The 22,404-nt window shown below is 44.6% G+C and overlaps 1 protein-coding gene and 2 pseudogenes across 3 annotated transcripts in view; 1 reads left to right on the top strand and 2 right to left on the bottom strand.

The window, feature by feature from the left end:
* Window positions 1–22,404, top strand: part of IARS1 (isoleucyl-tRNA synthetase 1) — a 105,172-nt gene that overhangs the window by 75,397 nt on the left and 7,371 nt on the right. Inside the window, exons 23-33 of one of the 3 annotated variants that reach the window (XM_059656267.1) lie at window positions 1,166–1,287; window positions 2,809–2,911; window positions 3,137–3,220; window positions 6,933–7,107; window positions 9,899–10,011; window positions 11,520–11,615; window positions 12,392–12,568; window positions 13,276–13,381; window positions 17,757–17,882; window positions 19,844–19,987; window positions 20,642–20,794. In XM_059656267.1, the coding sequence (XP_059512250.1) occupies window positions 1,166–1,287; window positions 2,809–2,911; window positions 3,137–3,220; window positions 6,933–7,107; window positions 9,899–10,011; window positions 11,520–11,615; window positions 12,392–12,568; window positions 13,276–13,381; window positions 17,757–17,882; window positions 19,844–19,987; window positions 20,642–20,794 (1,399 nt within the window). The other 2 variants (XM_059656269.1, XM_059656268.1) reach the window with 2 other exon arrangements.
* LOC132211768 (selenoprotein K-like) lies at window positions 2,447–2,746 on the bottom strand (annotated as a pseudogene).
* LOC132211767 (small ribosomal subunit protein eS8-like) lies at window positions 16,004–16,765 on the bottom strand (annotated as a pseudogene).

Here is a 22,404-nt window from a genome sequence, read left to right as displayed (position 1 = left end):
TTTATTTTTTATCCCTTGTTTTGTTTTTTAATTTGTTTTTTATTGATTTCAGAGAAGGGAGAGGGGGAGAGAGATAGCAACATCAATGATGAGAAAGAATCATTTATTGGCTGCCTCCTGCACACCCCCTAGTGGGGATCGGGCCCGCAACCTGGACATGTGCCCTTGACCGGAATCGAACCCAGGCCAACACTCTAACTACTGAGCCACACCGGCTAGGGCTTTAGTTATAATTTTAATGTGGTTGTGGAAGGCAGCAAGTACTGGCATTTTCCTGCGTCACTATCTTGGTTCACTCTTCGAATATTCTGTTTTTTATTGATTTTTTAGAGAGATAGAAACATGGCTGAGAGAGAAGCATCAATCAGCTGCCTCCTACACCCGCCTACTGGGTCTAGAGCCTGCAACCCAGGCATGTCTCCTGATCAGGAATCAAACCGGGGACCTTTTGGTTCACGAGTCAGCGCTCAAGCACTGAGCCACACCAGGAGATTTTTGATGGTTCTTTCAATTTCCTCACTGTTAGTCTATTTAGATTTTTCCAGTTCTATATGTCTGGGAACTTACTCATTTCTTTCAAGTTATTAAATTTGGTGGTCTATTTTAGTGTGATCCTCTGTGATGTCTGTGGTAACTTCTCTTTCATTTCTCATCTTGCTTATTTCTCTTTTTGTTCAGTAATAAGTGTAGCCAGAATTTGTCAGTTTTATTAATCTTTTTATATAGAGGCAGCTCTTTGTTGCATTAATTTTTTGTGTAGTGTTTTAGTTCTCCACTTCATTTTATTCTGCTCTAATTTTTCTTTTCTTCCGGAACTTGGACTGCTTTTGTTCTTCTTTTTCTAGAACCTTAAGACCAATGTTGTTTACTTGGGGTTTTTCTGTCCTGTCTTGACATAGGACAGTCACTCTTCTTTTTATTGCAGAAATCCTCCAGGATGCTTTGGGTCCTGGCTGTACTCCACTGTGCTTCACAGGAAGGTCCTCTCTCCAAAGTCAAAATGAGGTCCTTTCTCTTTCGTAGTACATGCTTAATTACCTCATGCCCACTTCTCTGCAGATATCTGTCTTTCTCGAAAAAGGTTTATTTCCCATTTTCCACTCTGAGGTCAGCTAATGATGGTTGCATACGAATGACATGATGTTCTCTGCTCTGTCCTTAATAGGCGCCGTATACCCCTTTTCTTACTGAATTGATGTACCAGAATCTTAAGATGCTGATTGACCCTGTTTCTGTCCAGGACAAGGACACACTCAGCATCCACTACCTCATGCTGCCCCGTGTTCGGTAAGAATCTAATACGGCCCTGACCAGTTACTCGGTGGTTAGAGCATAGGTCGACACACCAAAGGGTAATGGGTTTAATTCCTGGTCAAGGTCACGTATCTGGGTTCCAGGTTTGATCTTCGGCCCCGGTTGGGGTACGTGCAGGAGGCAACATCTCTCACATCAATGTTTCTCTGTCTCTCCCTCTCTCTCTCTCTCTACTGCCTCTCGCTCCCTCCCTTACACTCCCTCTTCCATCATCATATCTCTAAAAAGCAAAGGGAAAAATATCCTTGGTTGAGGATTAACAACAAGAAAAAACAAACAAACAGAAGAATCAAATATATGTAAGCCTCACCGGGACCATGGGAAAGGAACTTGCCAAAGATGCACTGGTGTGGGGGCCCTAGCTGGCCTCTTGGTTCCATGCCTCTCACCTGAGCTGCTCCTAAGGGTACAGAATAGGTAGAAATGGGGATGCTCAGTGTGAAACCACTTACAGCACTGCAGCACGTGTGCTGTGACCAGGTTGTTCAAGTCACCCAGGGGAGCTGCTGGGTACTGACCAGGAGACTCTAGCTTGCCGCCTACTTCTTGCCATGTACCCCCAAGGCCAGTGCACACTGTCCTTCCCCAAGTGCCTCACCAGTAGGCCTACCCACACCATCATATCTTTAACCTGTCCCTCTTCCTTATGTAGGCATGCCTATTGTTTGGGATTTTTTCCTTTTTTTTTTTTTTTTTAAATACAATGTGATTTATTTATAAATGAGAACAAATTAACAATGAACAATTTCAGAAGTTGAAAAAGGACACCAACAGTACTAAATAAATAGGCTTTTAATTTTCTTCAAATTTGGGGTTTTAATTATACAAATATGAGTAGTCAATTTATGTAACCTAAAAATATTTACGTATTAAACTATATTAATACTTTCAATAAACTATACAAAAAGATAATGAGACAAACATGTGCATTTATAGAATTGCATGTCAGTCATGCCAGATCCCTGTGAGGGAATTCCCAACAGGACCTCATTCGTCTGTGAGGACACAGAGTAATTCTTGTTTAGACATACACATTCATTTACTTGTCCAGCCTGGTCAACCCTCCACTGCTTGATGGTTTCCTTCCGCTATGAATGTGCATGTCCAGGTGTCTGCTTCTTAGAGCAGACATTTACCTTCCTTATCCACCAGCCATTGGAGGAGGATTAGGCCACGCAGATGATTAATTCGACCCATTCTTCTGGGAGGATTTCCTGGGGGCCCTTTTCCATCATCATATCCGGAATCAGATGAGTTTCCGTAGCCTCTTCCCTTTTTCACATCTTGCTGAAGCAGAGTTTTGAAAAGCAAACTACGAACTCAGCTATTTCCCAGAAGAAGTCTGTTATCAAAGATAATCTCCATGGGGACTGACTCCTGCTGTCCAACACTTGTCCGTTCACGATGTAGACCATCTTGATCCTCGTTCCTCTCCTCCCCGGGATTTTTTCCTTTAAATTTAATACCTTTTATCTCCCCCCTTCTTCTAATCAGAGAGGAATTGATTGACAAGAAAACAGAGAGTGCAGTATCTAGAATGCAGTCTGTGATTGAACTTGGGCGAGTGATTCGTGACCGCAAAACTATTCCAATAAAGGTTTGAAATTCTATTTATTTTACATTGAACAGACCTAAATAATTATGTCTTTGAGTATTTTCTTTGTATAGAGAGCTTCCAGCAGTAAGGGTATGAATGACTTAATATAAGTTGAGCCTAGTTATTCTTTGAACCTGACATTAGATTAAAACATTTAACGTTCCATTTTTCTCTGGTTGTGAGGACTGGCTGCTTAGTGAACTGGTTCTTGTCTTTTCCTCCTAGTATCCTTTGAAAGAAATTGTCGTTATCCATCAAGATCCAGAAGCTCTCAGTGATATCAGATCTTTGGAGAAGTATATTATTGAGGTAAGGCATGTGATTTGTCCCTGGGTCTAAGCAGACTTCTTTCATTGAGGAAACTATTTTGATTAGGACTCTCCGATAAACCACACTTTGAGTGTATAATTTATCCTTTTTTATTTTTTATATACATAATTTAACTCTGAACATTTCCTTGCTGCTAAGAATCATCATCAATTTTCACATTGTTATTTTAATTCTCTATAAATTACGTCAAGGTTGTCCTTGCAGCTCAGTGGTTATAGTATCGGCCTGTGCACCAAATGGTTGTGCGTTCAATTCTCCATTCCAGGTCGAGGGCACATACCTGGGTTGTGGGTTTACACCCCACCCCTGGTCAGGTTGTGTGTGGGAGGCAACCAGTTGATGTGTCTCTTGCATCAATGTTTCTCTCTCTCACCCTCTCTCTTCCTCCCTCCCACTCTCTGAAAAGTAATGGAAAAAAATATCCTAGGTAAGGATTCACACAAACACACAAAAAGATTTCAAGGTCAATTACTTTCCTTGCCTTAATTGGATCATTTATACCTTCATCCACTTCTCTTCCCTAAAGTACTTGCTGATAATTAACAAAAAGACTTGGTTCCTTCAGATTATCTATGTGACAAGTGAACATGCAGTTTGTAAACAGTTCAAGCTCTGACATAATCCTTCATATCCCATTTGCTCCCTGCACTCTCACCCCTCCTAAGCCTGTTCACTAGGCTGTCTTCTGCCAGGGTTGTTCCTAGCATTTTATAGACCTCTTCACACAGTAAAGTGCATCTCAGGTTAGAACATACAGATGTACTTTCTTCTTTTTACAGCTGCATCATGTTCACTTTCTGGCTGTATCATAATTACTGTCTCTACTATCGTTGGAAATTTAGGTTTCCCATTACAAACAAAAGGTTTGTGTGTATCTTTGTGCCTGTGTCAGAGTATGGACCTTGGATAGATTGCCAGAAGGGAAGATTTGAGGTCAAGAGTTTAACATATTGTCAGTTATCCTGCAAAAAGGTTTTATTCCATGATGATTTAAAAATAAATATATCGTATTGTAGAAAAATCCTATATAATAAAAGCCTAATATGCTAAGTGTCCAGTCATCCATTCAACCAATCAAAGCGTAATATGCTAATGATGTGCTAAGGCCACTCAACCACTCACTATGACATGTAGATGCTCAATGCAGGAACTGCCCCCTGGTGATCAGTACGCTCCCACTGGGCTCACGGCTGGAGAGTGCAGTGGTGGTGAGAGTGCCTCTGAGGCAGTGCTAAGGAGCAGGGAGCAGTCGGGCAGTAAGGAGCAAGGGCTCCCGGACTGCGAGAGGGCACAGGCCAGGCTGAGGGACCGGACCTCCCAGAGTGCACAAGTTTTTGTGCACTGGGCGTCTAGTATTATAATATTTACTAGGGGCCCAGTGCACGAATTCATGCACCTTGAAAGGAACTGTGGGCCATGAGGCTGCAGTGGGCACAGGGGTAGGTCTCTGCCCACCCTCTGCGCCACTGCCTGATCCCTCCCGCTGCAGCCCCCCAGTCCCCTGTCTGAGGGCATACCCGCTTCTGCTGTCCCTCTCACACCTGCTGACAGCACGGAGAGATTGGGGCCGATGCCAGCAGCAGGTGTGAGCAGTGGCTGCTGCCCCAATTGCCCCTCGGGAGCAGGGGGAGGTGGAGAAGTTCTCAGGGGTGATCAGGGCCGGCAGCTGCCACTTAAACCCACTGACGGTGCCAGAGCTGCTGCTTCCATCCACTGCCAGCACTGGCAGCAGGTCTGAGCACCGGGCGGGACTGCAGCACGTGGGAGCAAAGAATTTCAGAAACCACCATAGGCTTGCCCTGATGACAGTGACCAGTGCCCCACCTTGGTGTGGCACCCCTGCTCACCTGCTCCACCATCCAGCCATGGCCAATGCCTGCCATGTTCTGTGCATGCCCCCTCGTGGTCAGCACACATCATAGCGACCAGTTATTTGGTTATTCAGTTGTTTGCTGTTCGGTTTATTTGCATATTAGCCTTTTACTATATAGGATACTGGTTTTGAATTGCTAGAGAATTACAGAAAAATATTAGAAAGTAAAGAGTTATAAATTTTGTAAGTAATGCTTGCAGATGTGGATAAAAATAGAATATATTTAAATAGAACATCTTAATCAGTATAATAAGGTCATGTAACACAGTTATGTATAATGGGAAAACTAGACACTTCCTTACAATTTGCTTCAGTCACATTTCCTGTGCTGTCAGCTCCTGTTGCATTAGTGATGTTAAATAGCTTGATGGAGGCATGAAATGTTTTGGTTAACTGATTCTGCTTATTGGTTAACATGTGGTGCTCTGAAATGGCTTGAGCAAAGGTTACCTACCTTGAGAGATACAACCTTTTTCTAGATTTGTTTTTAGTTGATTTTATGCTCAACTATTTTGACTGAGCAGGACAGGAAACGTTTTTTTCATACCTTTCATTTCAGTGGTTTTTAGTATGAATTTATAGAGTTGTGCGACTAGTCACCACAATCTTATAACATTTTCATCACCACATAAAGAAGTCTCATATCCTTTAAATTAATGCACCATTTCTCCTCAACATTCCACCATCCCTGTCAGCCACACACCTGTTTTCTGTCCCTGGACATTTCCCATAAATAGAATCATATGATACATGGTCTTTTGTATCTGACATCTACTTTATTCATGTTTAGCATGAATTAGTGCTTCATTTCTTTATATTTAATAAGAATCCATTGTGTGGATAGACCACATTTTTTTTAAAAAATATATTTTATTTATTTTTTACAGAGAGGAAGGAAGAGGGATAGAGAGCTAGAAACATCGATGAGAGAGAAACATCGATCAGCTGCCTCCTGCACACCTCCCACTGGGGATTTGCCCGCAACCAATGTACATGCTCTTGACCGGAATCGAATCTGGGACCCTTCAGTCCGCAGGCCAACGCTCTATCCACTGAGCCAAACCGGTCAGGGCAATAGACCACATTTTAAAAATATATATATATCTTTATTGATTTCAGAAAGGGAGGGAGATGGGGAGAGAGAGAGAGAAGCATCAATGATGAGAGAGAATCATTGATAGGCTGCTTCTTGCATGTTCCCTATTGGGGATTGAGCGCACAACCCAGGCATGTGCCCTTGACCAGAATTGAACCCAGGACCCTTCAGTCTGCAGGTCGACACTATCCACTGAGCCAAACCGGCTCAGGCTAGATAGACGACATTTTTTATCTGTGTTCACAGTTGATGGACATTTGAGGTCCGCTTTTTGTTTAGTGAATAATTGTATTGCTGTCAACATTTGTTTGTCTTTTTTGTTGTTGTTAATCTTCATCTGAGGATATTTTTCCATTGATTTTTAGAGAGAGTAGAAGGGAGAGGGGGAGAGAGAGGGAAAGAGAGAGGGAAACATCATTGTGAGAGAGACACATTGACTGGTTGCCTCCTGCACGTACCGTGACCAGGGCGAGGGAACCTGCGATCAACGTACATACCCTTGACCAGAATCAAACCCGGGGCCCTTCAGTTTGCAGTTCGATGTTCTGTCCACCAGCTCGGGCTGGATCGACAACATTTTCTAAGCTCTGTTCACAGTTGATGGACATTTAAGGTTGTCCACTTTTTGTTCATTGTAAATAATGTTACTATCAACATTTGTGAGCAATTTTTTGATATTTGTTTTATTTCCCTTGTTTTTTCATCTTGTCTACCAATCATAGGAGTTGAATGTTCGAAAAGTTACACTGTCTACAGATAAAAAAAAGTATGGTATTCGCCTAAGGGCAGAGCCAGATCACATGATCCTGGGGAAGCGGCTGAAGGGAGCCTTCAAGGCAGTGATGACGTCAATCAAGCAGCTGAGCAGTGAGGAGCTGGAGCAGTTCCAGAAGCGTGGTGAGGGTCGCGGATGGAGCCTTGGCTCAGGGAGGCTTCTGGTTGGCATTCACTGTCATAAACTTCAAGAAAAACGTTTATTAGAAGTAATTCTGATAATTTAGAAAAACCTAAAGAAGGCAATAACGCCTAAACCGGTTTGGCTCAGTGGATAGAGCGTAGGCCTGCGGACTGAAGGGTCCCGGGTTCGGTTCCGGTCAAGGGCATGTACCTGGGTTGCGGTACATCTCCAGTAGGAGATGTGCAGGAGGCAGCAGATCTATGTTTCTCTCTCATCGATGTTTCTAAGCTCTCTATCTCTCTCCCTTCCTCTCTGTAATAAATCAATAAAATATATATATTAAAAAAAAAAAAAAGAAAAAAAAAAAAAAGAAGGCAATAACAACGACCCCTAACTCATCATCCGTTCATGTGATGTACATTCAGTGCCTATTCTCTGCTGTTTAATGTGTTAGGTGCAGCCCTAGCCAGTTTGCCTCAGTGGGCAGAGCGTCTACCTGCAGACTGAAGGGTCCTGGGTTTGATTCCAGTCAAGGGCACATGCCTGGGTTGTGGGCTCGATCCCCAGTAGAGGGCGTTAAGGAGGCAGCTGATCCATGATTCTCTCTCATCAATGATGTTTTGTTTGTTTGTTTTTTAAATATATGTTATTGATTTTTTTTACAGAGAGGAAGGGAGAGGGATAAAGAGTCAGAAACATTGATGAGAGAGAAACATTGATCAGCTGCCTCCTGCACAACCCCCACTGGGGATTTGCCCACAACCAAGGTACATGCCCTTGACCGGAATCGAACCTGGGACCCTTCAATCCGCAGACCAACGCTCCATCCACTGAGCCAAACCAGTTAGGGCTCATCAGTGATGTTTTAATCTCTCTCCCTCTCCCTTCCTCTCTGAAATCAATTATGTGTGTGTGTGTGTGTGTGTGTGTATGTGTGTATTATTGATACATGAAATCAATAAAAAATATACACACACATATTTTAGAAGTATATAATATGTTAGGTGCTGGAGCACTGTTAAAATTCTGATTCATTTCCTTTTAGTTACATAGAAACAGATCACACTGTAACTTTAAATTTTGTTTCTCATTCATTTTTGCATTTTGTTTCCCCTTTTTATTTTACTTTTTTTTTTTTAATACATTTTATTGATTTTTTTACAGAGAGGAAGGGAGAGGGATAGAGAGTTAGAAACACCGATGAGAGAGAAACATCGATCAGCTGCCTCCTGCACATCTCCTACTGGGGATGTGCCCGCAACCTAGGTACATGCCCTTGACCGGAATCGAACCTGGGATGTTTAAGTCTGCAGGCCGACACTCTATCCACTGAGCCAAACCGGTTTGGCTTTTTTCATTCTTTTTAATACCATGTTATATTTCAATGAATATTTCATCTGAATATTTTGTGAAATTGATTTCTTTGGACTAAATTTCTAGGTAGAAATTACAGAATCAGATGGTTACCATTGAATTCTACAAATGTTAATGTGGGCACAGAAAATCTGCCCTCGTCAAAGAGAAAGCAGAAAGAACCCTTAGGGGTGCTATTGGGAGGAGGTGGGGGAGATGATGACTTCAGTCAGAACCTGTCACAGTTTCTCTAAAATTTCTTGAATTCACATACTGGTCTCTTAATTGGCCAAGGTTGGCTCTGTTCACTCAGAGTCCTTCTGTTTGGGTGGCACTGGCAACATCGAGTTTAATAATAATAAGACAGACATTGTCCTCACCCTCATTGTGCTGGTTGACGTGGAAGACATATGGAGGTAATTGTTTTGATAAGTGCCGGGATGGAAACCTGTGGGACCCTGAGGAGTTTAGGAAAGGAGTCAGCTCTCATATCCATGGGTTCAGAAGTTATCGACTCTGCCGTGATTAGAATCATGATCGGCCTCTTTACAGTCATCTGCAGCTGTTTCCGGGGATGCAAGGTTTTGGAAGTTAAGGGCTCCCTCTAAAGTTGAAAATCATAAGCACAGAAGTGACATGAAAAGATATTTAAAGACTCAGCTCAGATGAGTTATGATGGAAACTGATGGAAATGTCCTTAGGGATTCCTCAAATTGTTTGATAAAATTTATCTGGAGATCTTACATGAGAGGCTAGCAACTAAAAGTTGAGTCATAAGTAATTTAACTTGATATATTAAATTAATAAAGTCTTTGATCATCTTTCCAGTTGTGAATCTAAGTTGTTTTATCAGATAGCCAAAATATCAAAAATTTCTGAAATACATCATATTTGAAACCAAAAGTCGGCCATTTTTAAACTGTAGTTTCTGAATAGACTGATCCGCACTGATGGAAAGCAAAATAATTTTGAGATCCCAGTGACAGGAAGTGAGAATGGCAGCTCAGTGCTCAGAGACCAAGAACATGAATGGTAACCACACGGGCTTCCTGAAGATGGGACTTGCCAGCCTTGGTGGTGCCTCTGCTTGGGCTGGCAGGAATTACACTGAGAATATCATACTGTTCACCTCATTTAACCTACCTGATGGCATACTGCTCAGCACACAACGGGACCGAGGCCCTACCATCATTGAGGGGTGGGCCTTCGTTTGATTTGACTCTAAAGACTGCATCCTTCATTACATCATGAAGTCTGTATTTAAGGTGGGGATTCATGGCCTGGCATGTCTTTGGACCTGGGAGTTCATATACAGCCATAGACATTGGGTCAGGAGGACTTGCTATCATGGAGCCTCTGTATAGGCACAGTGTACTTTAGCCGGACAGTTTGTGGGGAAGAGGGACTGATTGACAGTGGCAGTTGCATCTCTACTAGGGTCCATTGTTGTGGAAGGCCATGAATTGCATGAAGATGACATTCGCCTTATGTACACCTTTGATCAAGCAACAGTTGAGACAGCCCAGTTTGAAGCACACTCGGATGCTCAGGTATTTTTCTGTGCCCTAGAGCATTTCTTGATCAAAAGATAAGGTCATATTGGAGAAATTATATTGTACCTGTGCCTTTCCTGAAAGTGTTATTAATAGCTTGTCTTGCTTGGTGTTAAACAAACCAGCTATTCATTTTAAATTGGCTTATTAAACTCCTCTATGATATGCTCTTTACATATGCCTTTTAACCAGTGCATAAATAGATATTTTGTGACTTCTACATGGGAGTACTTGTCCTAAGTATTGGGTCATACTACAAGGAGTCAGATGTTACCCCACTCTTCAAGGAATAAGCCAGTCATGGAGATAGGAGAGTGAGCCACATGTTATTCTGCCTGATAAATTATCTGGTAGAAATAAGTCCAGAGAAGAGCTCCTATCGAGTGTGGGTAGATGGCTAGGGAGTGCGCGCAGTTTTGGATTCTGGGGTCAACATTTTTATTGTGATGGAGCACAGCATCTCCTTTCACTCCTGATCAGACATCTCGGGGTAGATAGGTTGTTGGGGCTCCACTGTGGGAGTGGGGGCTTGATGGAGCCCCTCTGTGGCTACCATGCCAGATGAGGGGAGGGGAGGAGTACCTTGTTTGAAGAGGCCAGTCTCTTCAAGCCTTTGCACAGGGCTTAAACTAGTTGTAGACAACATGTAGGCAGACTGGTACAGAGCCAAAGGCGAGGTAGCCAGAAGGGCAGGGAGGATTGTGAACACAGCGGGTGCAGTCCTTCCGGGCTCCAGCCAATGGGAGGGAGGGCCTGAAGTTGTCAGTGTGGGCCCACCACCCTGCCTGACTCCTCATCCATTTCCAGTGCTGACTTCTGCACCTTCACAAAGTTTAACTTCTCTGATTGAGTTTCCTTTACAATAAATGGTGATCTTACCTACTTTATAAGTATATTCCCCTCTAATAGAAGTGATATTTGTATTAGTAGATCATCATTAACAACCTTCAGAATAGGTGAGAGAGAAAAGTAGACAAAGTTGACAAGAAGGTGGCAATTTAAACTCATGTAAAAAAAGAACTGTATCCATTGTAGAAATTGCTTCTTGAATCCCACTAATAAACCAAAGGATAAAAAGGGGTCATGGCTTAAGAAACTGGCAGGTACTGCCTTTAATTCATTTGTTGTGGTAGACCCATTTGAAAAGCTGTTCTACAGGCTTTATGACTACTGATATTTTTATTACAAGAATTGGCACTATTTATTAAACAGACCAAAAAAGCAGAGTTGAGAGACTAACAGACCAGTCTCACGGTCTCCTGTGAGCACACCCTGCAGAAGAAAAAGGGAAAGCTGCCCTCTCTCCAGATATGAAGGACGCTGGTTACAAACAGGAACCGAACTATAAAGAAACTAGATTAACTGTGTTCTTTGCTTAGTTTTGTGAATAAATAGTGCTATATGTTAGACTTCTCAGAACTTAGTTTTAAATAGCATTTTGCTGAATTTGAAAGAACTGTTTTTCTCTATTTGATTGTCATGGTATGCTCTGTTCATTCCTGCAGGCTTTGGTTCTCTTAGACGTCACCCCTGACCAGGCGATGGTGGATCAAGGGGTGGCTCGGGAAGTCATCAATCGTATCCAGAAACTTCGCAAAAAGGTTTGTCACATTGAGAGTAAGCTGCTGATTTGGAGTTTTGTTTGTTTGTATCTTATTTGTTGGGGAGGTTGGGAGAGGTAGGTAATGACTTAATGAACATGAGTTCGTTCAGATGGTCCTCTACAGGAGATGGGCCCCCCTCCCTGCTTATTCACTCCCAGGCTGGATGCGGGTGTTTTGTTTCTCTGGGAGCTTTCAGCCAGCTGTGCCACTTGTCCTCCTTTTCCCACTTCCCTGAGCTTCCACAAAACCATCTTCCAGGTCCATAGCCCTCCTGGCGGGCGCAGAAGGCCATGAGAGGGCCGTTGTGTGAGAGGGGAGGTGCAGTCAGATCAGCATCAAAGGGCTTCTGGCTCAGGGGAGGTAGGGTTGTATCTGGACAGAAGGATTGATCCTTCCTTATTCAGAAGTTGGGAGCAGGACACGGGGGCCGAGCCCATTGCCTGCCCTAACCAGGTGAGGGAGCCAAGGAGCTGCTATCCCTAGGAGAGCACCCACCAGCCCTCCTCGTAAGGCCAGGTTTGAAATCTGTAGTTCAGGGTCTGAGGAGGCCAATTCCAGCAGAGAAACAGGCGCTTGGAACTCTGGGCTAGCACAGAGCTCTGGGAGTGGCTCTCACTGCGCCACTCCTTTGCCTTTGTTTCCCAGGAGAGCAGGACGAAGACTGGTCCCTTCCACGATGACTCAGCATGGAATTGTCAGCCCTTGTTCAACAGCATCTTACCCGCTGACTAATCAAGTGCTTCCCATTTTACTTTTTCTGTATGTGCTTTCAGTGCAATCTGGTTCCCACTGATGAAATAACAGTTTATTACACAGCAAAGTCTGAAGGAAATTATCTGAGCACCATTATTGAAAGCCACATGGAGTTCATATTTGCCACCATAAAGGCCCCCTTGAAACCATATCCAGTTGCTACATCAGATAAAATCCTTATTCAGGAAAAAATGCAGGTGAGTTCTGTGGAACTATTAAGAGATTTAGTTATAGATTTTAGTTAAGTTTATGTGCTTATATCTTGATAATTCTGTCTCCCCATTAGCAATGGCTCTGGATGACAGTCAGGAGGTTCAGAGAGATGACGTCCAGAACAGGAGAGGGGAAGGAAGGCAGCCAGGAGTTACAGTTGTGTCTGAAACTGCAGAAGTCAGTGTCATGGTTCTGAGAATTACTGTTAAACTGCAATTGACTTGAAAAGCAATTAACTTTTAAGGTAGTAGGTTATACATGAAACTAAAATTTCATTTCCTGTAGGTACATTTTAGAGGTGACTATGGAAATCTGATAACAAGGCATGGCCCGAAGTTGGTCATTTATAACAGGGGAAGAAAATCTGTCAGTGATTTATTGAATCTTTTGATTCCTATGTTGTTCCGACTTGGTATAGGGCAAATAAGATAGACAGGTAAGGGCTGGAAATGACTGTCTTTTCAGTGGGGCAGTTTACAAGATGGTTTCATTGTCTATTTTTTGTATATTTTTAAAAAACAAGGTAAAAAGAAAAGGGGGGAATATAGCCCTTGACTGTTTTATTGATGGGATTGAATATGCTCTCAGAATTGTAGAAAGTTCTTGCTCTTAAAAAGAAATGGTTGCTATGTTATTTGTGACCCTGTGGTCAGATGCTGCAGTTACACAATCACTTCAATTTGTTGCTCAGTTAAAGGGGTCTGACCTGGAAATTACACTCACCAGGGGATCCTCCACACCTGGCCCTGCTTGTGCATATGTCAATCTTCACATTTGTGCAAATGGCAGCGAGCAAGGTAAGAGTAAATAATTCTATGGTTTGTATTTTATTTCTTACTTAAACCTATGAATATCTTCGAAGCGATTATAGTAGAACTAGAGGCCTGGTGCACGAAATTCGTGCTGTGGGGGAGCCCTCAGCCCGGCCTGCACCCTCTCCAATCCGGGCCCCTCAGGGGATGTCCGACTGCCTTTCACAATCTGGGACCGCTGGCTACTACCCGCTCGCCTGCCTGCCTGCCTGCCTGCCTGATTGCCCCTATCCCCTCTGCCTGCCTATCTGATCACCCCTAACCACCTCTGCCTCGCCCCGCACTGCACCCGGGACCCAGGATTCCCTCCTCCGGCCTGTCGCAGCAGGGGACCATGGACAGGCTGCTTCATTGGACCGCAGCCGCAGGCACCCGGAACCATGGAGCGGACGGCTTATCCCTCTCCTGGGCCGCAGCCTGGCTGGTCCCCATTCCTCTCTTGTGAGCTCATTTGTGCCTGGCTGGTCCCCATTCCTCTCTCTTGACCTCATTTGTGCCTGGCTGGTCCCCATTCCTCTCCCCCCTTGTTGAATGTCTGAGCAGTTCCAGCGCGAGGGCGTGATGACCATTTGCATGTTAGCTATTTATTATATAGGGTTGGTAAAACTGTATAAGTTTTTCTTTTTAATTGTTATCAAAATGAACCCACAGCATGTCCAGCATGGCTCAGTGGTTGAGCATTGACCTATGAACCCTTCCTCTCTGAAATCAATTAAAAAATATATATATACTTTAAAGTGAACCCACAAAAGCTGAGTGATGTAGCTCAGTTAGTTGAACTTTGTCCCATGCACCAAGAGGTCACTGGTTCGACTCCCCATCAAGGTACATGCCCAGTTTGCAGGTTTGATCCCCAGTAGGGAATGTACCAGAGGTAGTTGATCCATGTTTCTATCTCCCTCTCCCTTCCTCTCTCTCTCAAATATCAATAAAAACATTTAAAAAAAAGGAACCCACAAGAGTAAATTTTTAGAGTTACACCACTAGGATGATAGAGTAGATGTACTTTTCCCTATTCCTCCAACAAAGTACAGCTATAAACACGCATCATCGTAAAAATCAACATGAGAAGACTGTTTGTACTGTCCCAGCCTGTCAATAACCAAGGGTATTGGTAGACCAGCCTTTTGACTCTTACTATGATTAAGACACCCTTCAGCAGTAACCATCAGGAAACTGGGAATATGCAGATTTCTGCCTAACAAAACCTAGACGTTACACGGCACACATGGGGCCACATAGTAAGGTTGTGGGGTCTGGGTTTTTGGTGTAAAACATAAGCGTGGGGCCCTGGCTGGTTTGGCTCAGTGGATAGAGCGTCGGCCTGCGGACTGAGGGGTCCCAGGTTCGGTTCCAGTCAGGGGCATGTGCCTTGGTTGTGGGCACATCCCCAGTGGGAGGTGTGTGGGAGGTGCCTGATCGGTGTTTCTCTCATTGATGTTTCTGGCTCTCTGTCCCTCTCCCTTCCTCTCTCTGAAAAATCAATGAAATATATTTTTTTAAAAAAGCATAAGCGTGGGGATGTAAAGCATTGGAACAGAAAACAAGTAGCTCAAATGTCAGTTATTGAAGTCAGCCACGATCCCTAAAACAAAGGAGCCGCAGTGCAGGACCTCAGCCTGGCTCTTTGTCCAGTCAAGTGGCTAGTGATGTGTGTATTGGACGTAGCTGTCTTTGAAATGGACTCCCAGGCAAACAAAGCTTAAGCTTAAGCTTTGTACTTGCAGTACAAAAAAGAAAAACTGCAGCTTACATTTCCAAGACTCTTGCAAGGGAAGGGAAGAAGGCACAACAGCCAGGGACCTAGGGACCAAGCAACAAAACAGCACTGTGTTCTCTGGGTTTTCTTTTTGCCTCATATGTATTCCAGACTCGGAGTTGAAGAAGCCGGCAGTCTGGAAATGCCAGTGAGCATGAACAAACACTCCAACAAAATCCTGCTCTCTCTAGATGAAGGACCAAGAGAGCAGAAACCCAGCAAGTCGGAAAACTTTTAGACAACAACTGTTCGCTTCCCGCGAACATAGCAGAACATTTGTAACCTCACTACTTCTCACACGCCAAGTGGGGAGCCTAGACTCCTGCCTCTGCCAAGCTGAGGAGCTCCCAGCCCCACCGCCATGGTGGTGTCAGAGAAGACCACGTGGGGAGCTTGGACTTCCTTCCTACTCAGGCATGTGTACTAAGGCATCTCTTCCCCAGTGGTAATGAGGCCACATACATCCTGACAAGCTATCATTGAAGGCCATTTGGGGAGCAGCAAGAAGGCCATTCACCTCTTCGTAGCCAGGAGGGCTTATCACTGAATGCCAAGAGAGAAGTCGGCACTCCCTTGTCCCCATACCCCAGCAGTGACAAGGAGTGTCAGCGATAGGAAACCTGGACTTATCCTCTCACTAAGCAGCAATGAAGCAGTGCCAGCTTTCCCCTGACATTGTGATGTCAGACAAGGTCAGCTAAAATGAATTTAATTAAGAGCCAGCTCATAAAACCAGGTCCAGGCTTTTACTGAAAATTATGCATCATACCAAAAACTGAGAAGATCTTTTTTTTTTTTTTTAGAATAAACACCTTGGTTACCTGAGCTAAGATGGGCGGGAAGAGGAGTCACTTGCCTTTCTGGGCCCTGACTTTCCTGATAGAACTTCAGGTCCTGGCCCTCGGGCACACAGCCCTCTGCGTGGCCACACCTGCCTGGTCTGGAGCGATGCCGGCAAGGAGCGCACCTGCTGGCACAGCTCCTCCAGAAGACTGCTGATTGTGGCATTCTTTTCCCTTCCGTCATATTTCTTCTGAATTTTCTGTCATCGTTTTTAGTTTAAAAACTCTTCCTCTTCAGGAGTCAGCTTGGCCCCCTTCTTGTGGCCCAGGGGCAGTGCCCAGTGGGACTCGTTCCACTGTCGGTACGGGGTGCTGTCAGCCAGCACGATGCAGTTCTGTGCTAGGGGCTTGGTGCGGACCAGTTTGTTGCTGGGTGCATTGTATACAACATCAGTCATCCTTGTTTTGCGTGTACCACACTCTGAGCCCCAGGAGAAGTTGTCCACGTCCAGCCTCAAGGCTCATGCTTCTTGTTGCCTCCCAGCTCGGACTGTGTGTCTGCGGCGGGGTCCAATCTTAGTGTGACAGCGAGGAGTCCCAGCTTATGTTTTCGCTTCTTATGGTAGGGCTTTCTCATGCCCCCAGTCTTGCGGCGATTGTGCCAGTTGTCCTGAGAGATGCCCATGGCTTGGCACCGGCTGGAAAGAGAGAAGAACCAGAAGATCTCAAACTAAATGAAAAAAAGCAATCATTATATGTGAATGAACATCAAGATAACAGAAATGTTAAAATTATTCCACAATATAAAGCAGCCATAATAAAAATGTTTCCCAGAATAATTACAAACAAAATAGGAAAAAATGAAAAGTAGAGTCTCAGCAAAGAAAGGAAAAATCAAATGGAAATTTTAGAACTTAAAACTATTACTAAAGTACAAAAATTCAGTGGATGAGCTAACCAACAGTTTAAAGGAGATGGGAAAGAATCTGTGGCCTGGAGGATATAATAATAGAAATCACCCATTCTGATCCACAGAGAGTAAAATAAACATGGTTTAAAAGAAAATGGCCCTAGCCAGTTTGGCTCAGTGGATAAAGCGTCAACCTGCAGACTGAAGGTTCCTGGATTCGATTCTGGTCAAGGGCCCATGTGGGCTCAATCCCCAGTAGGGCACATGCAGGAGGAGTCGATCCATGATTCCCTCTCCTCATTGATCTTTCTCTCTCTTTCTCTCTCTCTCTCTCTCTCCCCCTGCCCCCTCCCTCTCTGTTCCTCTCTGAAATTAATGAAAATGTTAAAAAAAAAAAAAAATGCAGCCCTGGCCACGTGGCTCAGTTGATTAGTGTTGTCCCGTGCACCAAAGGGTCCCGGGTTTGATTCCTGGTCAGGGCACTAACCCAGGTTATGGATTCAATCCCCAGTTTGGGTGCCTATGGGAGGCAACAGATCAATGTTTCTCTTTCTCTCCCTTTCTTCTCTTTCTAAATAAAAATCATCCTCGGGTGAGGATTAAAAATGACATAATACTAAATTTAAAAGGTTTTTTATAAAGGCATTGGAAGAAAGGGATTCTTTCTATCTCCATCTGTGTACCACTCTGTTCTTCCCCACAGGACATGTGAGGAAATGCCACTGAGCTGCTTCTGGCTCATCCCACTTATGTTAAATACATCACACCCAGGACTGCCCACACGCATCCTGAGAGCGCATGGTGTACACGCTCAAAAAGAAAGAAAGGCCAGCTCAACACTCTGTGCCCTTCACTTTACATTCACATTTACCTTTTTCTTCAGATTTACTTACATTTTTGGCTTTTTAGGTGGAGTACTGCTTCTGGAAAATCCTAAAGGTGATAATCGGCTAGACCTCCTAAAGCTGAAGAGTGTTGTTACTAGCATTTTTGGTGTGAAGAATACAGAGCTGGCGCTCTTCCACGGGGAAACAGGTGTGTGGAAAGTGGAAAGCTAGCCATGGCCTTTGACACAGGTGGAGTGTGTGAGTCAGGCCGGCTCTTCAGCAGTGCCTGCCTATGCATATGGCAGCAAGAACACCATCCTTATCAGGAGATGACAGCTCCCCTACTCTCTCACCTGTTGTCCAGGTGCAGGATTCTGAGCTTCACAGACTTCCCTGGGGTGTTTTAACTTTCGTAAACATAGTGTCTGCATCTTGCTAAATCCAGATTCTCGGTAAGATAAGCCTAAATGGAAGTTTTAAAACTTGTAAGTACATTCTCTCCCACTGTCACAGGTTGAAATGTGAGACCAATCCACCAAAAAAGAAAGAAAGCAAAAAGATACATTGAAGTTTTTACCCATAGTACCATGGGCCTTCTTTGCAGATAGGGTCCTTGCAGAGGTGGTTAGATGAGGTGCGGTGAGCCCTATTACGTAGGACTGGTGTCCTTGTGGGAAGACACACAGACCTTGTGTGATGACAGGCCTACACTGGAATTGTGCAGGTGCAAGCCAAGAAACAGCGAGGATTGCTGGGGACTTCCAAAGCTGGGAGGAAGGGAAGGGTTCCCCAAAAGGCATCAGAGGGAGTGAGGGCCTACTGACACTTGATCTCAGGCTTCTTGCCTCAAACTCTGAGACAATAAATTTCTGGTGTTTTAAGTCCCCTAACTTATGTTTCTTGGCAATAGATGTAGGAAACTAATAATACTCATTTTATGAACCTGAATGCTTATTTTAGAAACTTTTAAATAGCCTAAAAGAGAACATCTAAATGGGCAGTAACTAAAAGAATACCTGCTGAACCTCAGTAGTAAAAACCACAATGTGGTACTATTACTTGATACCAGATTGGCAAAAACTAGAAAAATTTCACAGCCTTAAATGTCATCAAAGGTGTTGTGTAATAGGAACTCTCATTCCCTGCTTTATTGTAAATGGATAGAACCACCATGGAAAACCATGTGCCATCCTATCTGTCAGGGGTTGAAAAAGGGAAGCAGAAGTGATGAGAGAGAGAAAGCCAGGAAGTAAAAGTCTGGATGACGGCGGCTAGTTGGAAGATCGTGGAAGATCGGAGAAAAATCTGTGACCTGGATCCACCCAGGGCGTCTGATTAGGGGGCTGGTCCTGTCCCTGAAGTCTCTGGGATGAGAAGTAGAGGTCAGCAAGGACAGGCTGGAGCTCCTCTGTCGGGCACATCTAACACTGGCAGGCCCTGCAGAAGCAGCTTGGCAAGCGAGTTGCTTGTGCACCTGGCCCGGACGTCAGAAGAGCACAGGAGTGTAGGCCGGTTGCTCTCCCCTCTGACCCTGTGAGTGGCAGTCCCTGAAAGCTGAGTGGTGCCTGGGCCCCACATTGGCCTTAGGAAACAGTGGCTGTAACTAAAATCCTGTGCACCTTTTCAGCCCTAACCCAATCCAGGACAGTCAGAAAGTTCTGGGAAGCTTTTAGCTTAGCTAAGTGAGCAGAGTTAAATCTCCAGCGTCCACCCCTTGTGATTCAGACATCTATACATGGCTCTGTAAACCACATCTGACTTCCAGACAAAACAGTATTTTCCATCTGAAGTTGAGAATGTGAAAATACTGTTTCTGATCCTTGGATGCAAAACCCGTGTATAGAAAGGGCCAACTGTATTTATTGAAAAAATCTGCAGTCCTTCCCATTTTCAAGAGTCGGCTATACAGGGAAAAAACTAAAGGGGAACAAAATAGTTTGCATTTTAGGTTGTGAATATTATGCCATTTATTTTGCACCAATAACATTTCCTACTAATTGCATGTGCTTTTATAGAAAAGGCAGTGTCCTTTCATAAACAAGTAGAAAGTATCACTGTAAAGATACACATATGGTAGTTTAATAAATATGGAAAAGTGAATGACTTCAGGTATATAAACTATCTGTCCCTGAAAGAATGATGTCTTTTACTATTTTTTGTTATTTGTAGAAATACAAAACCAAACCGACTTACTGAGTCTTAGTGGAAAGATGCTGGGTGTGACTGCAGGACCAGCTCCCTCTGTGATTGACAGTCCTGGTACTCTTCTCTGTCGGTATATCAACCTACAGCTCCTGAATGCAGACCCACAAGGTACATGCCTTCCCTAGTTGTAAACATCTTCAGCAGGTGAGTGGTGGGGTGTTGGATGGTAAGGTTTTCTTTAATTTTCAACCTCTGTGACTTGTGTGGATTTTTCACATTGGCTTTAATGTACTAATTTAAAGGAACACACACAGGCTTGTTTCTTTTGCTTTATTTATGTAGAAGTACTCTCATCCATCTGATACGGTAAGGAAATGAGATAAATTGAGTAGGTAAAAGTTACAGCTAAATCTGAAATGTTTAAATGCCAACACATTTTAATTCAGCCTTATTTTTTCTTCTTGGAAAGTGTTTTGAAAACTTAGTTTTTTCCAGTTGTTTGGTGTTCTCATTGTACACATTGGTTACTGAAGCCTTCAGGCTCTTCGTTATGCATTTGCTGAATACTTCTTTTCCAAGCTGCAGGGCTTTTTATACTGATCGGTTTTCTTTTTCTCCTTCCCCTTTCCCTCTGGGAGATGTTTGAGACTTTTCTGCAAAAGATGTTTGAGACTTTTCTGCAAATTGTACAACTGTCCCACTGGCACCCTACACTCAACAGCTGCCTTTCCAAGCCTGCAGCAGTACCCCCTCCGTTAGGGATGCTGTAGCGTGATGGTGTGGACTCTCGGGGTTTAATCCAGTCTGTTCTTCCTTCTGTAGAGTGTTTAATGGGAACAGTGGGCACCCTCCTGCTGGAAAACCCACTTGGGCAGAATGGACTCACCTATGAAGGTCTTCTGTGTGAAGCAGCCAAGATGTTTGGCCTTCGCAGCAGGAAGCTAAAGCTGTTTCTGAATGAGACCCAAATGGATGGTGAGATTGTAGAACATGCTAAATTTTTGTTTTATTTTTCTTTTGCATTATTTTCTATATGAACAACTGTAAACCTACTTTTGCCCCACCCTGTATATGCTTCTAGGAAAATTAGCATATTCTGAATTTGCTGATTCTAAATTATTCTCTTCCCCAAGGATTAAAATGATCCCAGTGTATCCTATCTAATAAAAGAGAAACATGGTAATTAGCCATACCTCTGCTACCCTTCCCATTGGCTAATCAGGGCGATATGCAAATTAACTGCCAGCCAAGATGGCGGCCAGCAGCCAGGCAGCTTGAAGCGAACATGAGGCTTGCTTGCTTCAGTAACGGAGGAAACCAACGTTCCCCGCCTGCCGCTGCCGGCCTCTGAGCTTGCAGTTTGAAACATTGTTACAAATATAGAAGCTAAACAAACTCCAGAAACCTGCTTTCAGCCAGCCGAGATCTCAGAGCTGGAGTTGAAACAGTATTTCGATTATAGAACCCAAACAAACCAGATACCTGCTTTCAGCAGCCGAGGCCTAAGAGCTGGAGCCAAGTCTCAGAGCTAAAGCTGGCCCAGAATAAAAAAAAAAAAAAAAAGAAGAAGAAAAAAAGGAGCAGTTGGGAGCTTCAGTCACCCGCCATCCTGAAAACAGCCCTCAGCCCCTCACCCAGACTGGCCAGGCCACCCCAGTGGGGACCCCCACCCTGAAGGGTGTGTGACCAGCTGCAAATAGCCATCATCCCCTCACCCAGGCTGGCCAGGCACCCCAGTGGGGACCCCTACCCTGATCCAGGACACCCTTCAGGGCAAACCAGCCGGCCTCCACCCGTGCACCAGGCCTCTATCCTATATAGTAAAAGGGTAATATGCAAACTGACCCTAACAGCAGAACGACTGGGAATGACTGGTCACTATGACGCACACTGACCACCAGGGGGCAGACGCTCAATGCAGGAGCTGCCCCCTGGTGGTCAGTGTGCTCCCACAGGGGGGGCTCTGCTCAGCCACAAGCCAGGTTGACGGCTGCCAGCACAGCAGTGATGGCGGGAGCCTCTCCCACCTGCTCAGCAGCACTAAGGATGTCCGACTGCAGCTTAGGCCTGGTCACCGCTGGCAAGTGGACATTTCCAGAGGGCTCCTGGGCTGCCAGAGGGATGTCTGACTGCCAGCTTAGGCCCGATCCCCTGGGGGAGCAGGCCTAAGCCAGCAGGTGGACATCCCCCAAGGGGTCCCAGACTGCAAGAAGGCACAGGCCGGGCTGAGGGACCCCCCGAGTGCACAAATTTTTGTGCACCGGGCCTCTAGTCTTATACAATAAAAGCCTAATATGCTCAGCGTCCAGTCATCTATCTGGTCGGCCATTGAACCAATCAAAGCGTAATATACTAATGATATGCTATGGCCGCTCAACCGCTTGCTATGACGTGCAGTGACCGCCATTGGTCATACGCTCCAACCAGTAGGTTAGCTGGCTGCTGGGGTCCGGCTGATCAGGGCTGAGTGAGATGGGCCAGATGTGCCGTAAAGCCCTCCCGCGGCCCCTCTCCAGCTAGCCACCCTCCCGCATCCCTCCCCAGCTCCAGTCCTGCACCGGAGGGGTCCTTTGGCTTGACCTGCG

The sequence above is a fragment of the Myotis daubentonii genome, chromosome 11 (assembly GCF_963259705.1).
Source record: "Myotis daubentonii chromosome 11, mMyoDau2.1, whole genome shotgun sequence".
Taxonomy (NCBI): domain Eukaryota; kingdom Metazoa; phylum Chordata; class Mammalia; order Chiroptera; family Vespertilionidae; genus Myotis; species Myotis daubentonii.
Note: the sequence above shows the minus strand (reverse complement) of the source record. Positions and strands in the feature narration are given on the sequence as shown.